General features: G+C 62.6%; 1 protein-coding gene across 1 annotated transcript; it reads right to left on the reverse strand.

Moving 5' to 3' along the window:
* LOC141964558 (brain-specific homeobox/POU domain protein 3) lies at window positions 1-1,752 on the reverse strand. Its single transcript, XM_074915116.1, has 2 exons — window positions 1,583-1,752; window positions 1-1,010 (listed from the first exon to the last, which is right to left on the reverse strand). The coding sequence occupies exons 1-2, from the start codon at window positions 1,700-1,702 to the stop codon at window positions 102-104; spliced, it is 1,029 nt and encodes a 342-aa protein (XP_074771217.1). The 5' UTR covers window positions 1,703-1,752; the 3' UTR covers window positions 1-101.
* Window positions 1,753-3,261: the final 1,509 nt, after the last annotated feature.

Raw genomic sequence — 3,261 nt, forward strand, 5'->3', positions numbered from 1 at the left:
AACCCCAAACCCTGCCCATTTTGGTGGGGCTAGGGGCCAGGACTGTAGTGGGCTGATTGCGGGTGCAGGCACTACCCACCACTGCCCTCCCAGCCCCTTCTTCAGTAGGTGGCAGAAAATTTCATCCTTTTCTGCTTCTGTCTCTGATTGCAAAACCAGACCCTCACCACATTCTTCTTCAAGTCTAGCTTCTCGGCGATGGCGGCAATTTTCTCCGAGGAGGGCCGCGGCTGCACGGCAAAATAGGCCTCTAGCGACCGCTTTTCGGGGGCTGCGATGGAGGTGCGCTTGCGTTTCTTGTCACCCCCCGTGTAGATTTCAGGTTTGGTCATTTTCTCCCTCTGGGCCCGCTCAGCTTCCTCCAGCCACGCTTCTAAGATGGGCTTGAGGGCCACCATGTTGTTGTGGGACAAGGTGAGGGACTCAAACCTGCAGATCGTGCTTTGGCTAAGGCAGCCCACCCCCGGGATCTTCAGGTTGGCCAATGCAGAGCCCACATCTGCCTGGGTCACCCCCAGCTTGATCCTCCGCTGCTTGAACCGCTCGGCAAAGGACTCCAGCTCCCGGGGGTCCGTCTCCGTCTCGGGGCCGGAGATGACAGTGTGGGAAGCGAGGCCGTGGGGGTGGGACATGTTCATAGGCTGGGAGTGGTGGGCCATGTGGTTGATGGCCGACATGTGGGAGTGAGGGTGCGAAGGTGTGGAGCCCACGTCGGGGCCCGGCACCCCTCCGAGCGGGAGGGCAGAGTTGAGGTGGTCCAGGAGCTCGCCATCCAGGCCCTGGGAGGGCTGGTGGTGGTGGTGGTGGTGGGGGTGGTGTGTGGTCAGCACAGACGGGTGGTGCAGGTGGACGGAGGACGAGGTAGGAGTGCAGGATACGCTGCTCATGGTGTGGTAGGTGGCATCCGGCTTGAAGGGATGGGTTTTCTGCGATACTATATCCACAGCGGCCAAAGCCTCAGCACCCCGCAGCAAGGTCTCGTCAAAGCCCGCAAAAATGTTGCCCTGGATCTGGATGGGGGATAAAAGTGGGAGCAAAAACAAACCAAAAGAGCAGGAGAGGATTAAAAGGAAAGCAAGGTTACAGAGATCCACTCTGCCCCTCCAGCAGTGCCTGGGACAGGTAAGATGAACGGAGTCCAACTCACCCCCCAAATAACAGGACCAGGAGGAGGGTGCCGGACCCTGGGCACCCACCCTTTCCTCCGGGGAGGCCTCCCCAGAAAAAAGAGCAGCCGCCAAGGGGGCCGGAGCCGGCGGGTGTCCCGCAGAAGCTCTGCTCTACCGGGTGGCACGGCCGAGCTGGGCAAGACGGCTGCTCCCTCCCAGCCCGGGACGGACCCACCAGCCCTTCTCCAGCCCCTCTCCCCGCTCCCCACACCCCCAGCGGCAGGGACGGCCCCCAGCCCGCCGGACCAGCCGCCCTGGAGGATGGAGGGCACCCCCCGTCTAAAACCCAACCGAAACCCAAACCCAGAGGGAAACCGTCGGCTGCCGAAGTGAGTTGGGGAAGGCGCAGCGCGGTCCGCGGACCCATCCGGAGGGGGGGAGTGGGGAGCCCCGCCGAGGTGCTCCGGACTTACCTGGGGGGCGGGCAGGCAGGCTCTGCGGATGGCTTCGGAGCTGGTGTGCAGGTGGGGGTACTTGGGCTCGTGCAGGATGGGGTGCATGCTGAACGCCTGCTTGCTGTTCATGGACATCATGGTGGGAGAGGAGCGGGGCAGGGGCGCTCCGGGCAGCCCGGCTCCGGGGGCGCGGTATTGTCTGTCTCCGCCGCCCGGCATCAATGGCATTATAGCCCGGCCCCCCCGCCCCCCCGCCCGCTCATTGGACGGGTCTCGGGAGGCACCTCCCACCGCCCGCCCCCGGGCAGTGAGCTCACCCCCCCCTCCCCGTTGTACACCCCCCCCCCCAAAACCGGGGCTCACCCCCCGGCACCCCCCCGGCCCGGCGCTGCGTATCCCCGGGTCCTGGCAGCTGCGCCGCTCTCCCTCCCGGTGCCCCCGCCCCGGTCTCGGGGATCGGGGGTTGCGTCTCTCAGGGCTCCCTTCAGCCCGCACCGGCGGCGGGGGGAGGCGAGCGGCACCGGGCTGGTGCTGCTGCCGCCGGGCCCCGCTCCTGCCCCGGGACGCGGCCGTCGAGCAGCCCCGCGGCGATGCGCCCCGGCGGCATCCTCCGGCCCGGCTCTGCCGAGCCCTGCCTGACACCTGCCCGGCCCCTGCCCGCGGCTCCGGGCTGGGTTTCCCGCGGGGACATTTGCGGAGCGGAGCAGACCCGAGCCCAGGTGTGAACAGGAACCTTCCCGACCTCCCTCCTCTCTCTCTGAAGGGAAGGAGTGAGTAACTTGGGTTACAAACTGTAAGAACAATGAAATAAGGAAAAGTTTCACCAACTTTTCGTTACCTGTTTCGATGAAGCTGCCTGTCTCAATTACCCAAATCCTCCTGTCAGTACAATGTCCCACGGGTTCCACATCTGTCTGTCTCTCTGCAACCTCTCCATCCTCCCCTCTCCAGCCCGTCACTGCCTGTCTCTGTCTGACAGTCTTTCTGCCTTCGAACTTACCCATCTATATGAATCCATGCAGCCCGCTGCCCGTGATGCTTCCCTGCTTCTCCCCCCTGCCTGCCACCAAGCTCAGATCCTGTCACTGCAAAAAAGTGTGGAGGTGAAGTTTGGGGGGGGGCTTTACATCCCCCCAGCTACTCCAGCTGCTTCTCAACCCTGCTGAAAGGCCATGAGAAGTGTGACAGGCAGCAGCACTGCCAGCCCATAGCAGGGGGACTGAGGGAGGGGGAACCCCAGCGCCTGCTGGAGAGGGCAGTGGCAGCTATGGAGTTGATGGAAGATAGGAGGGAGCTTGGTCATGCTCAAGAGAAAACATCTTCTCAAGGGGACAGTGTGTGCTTATCCAGCCCAGAAAATCCAGCCCCAGCAATGCTTGTAAGGATGATTATACATGGTGCAGGTGGTTTAGGAGTCAGGGTTCAGTCAGTCATCAGTTTTCTTGGCCCCCTTCCCACTCACCCTCTCCTCTATAGAGCCTGCACTCATCCTCTGAGATGTCCCATCTTGTGAGGACCCTGCCAGGGACTTTGGGCCAGACAGGGTCAACAAGAGTCACAAGGAAAGGAAAATCCTGACCTAACCGCAGCCTTACCTGAGAGGCTGAAGTGTCCCCCAAAAGATGGGTCTTTGGCTCTGGACATGCACGGGGAAAGGTCAGATCCAGCGACAGAAGACTGAAAGCAACCATCACCAT

Source organism: Athene noctua, chromosome 11, assembly GCF_965140245.1.
Source record: "Athene noctua chromosome 11, bAthNoc1.hap1.1, whole genome shotgun sequence".
Taxonomy (NCBI): Eukaryota; Metazoa; Chordata; class Aves; order Strigiformes; family Strigidae; genus Athene; species Athene noctua.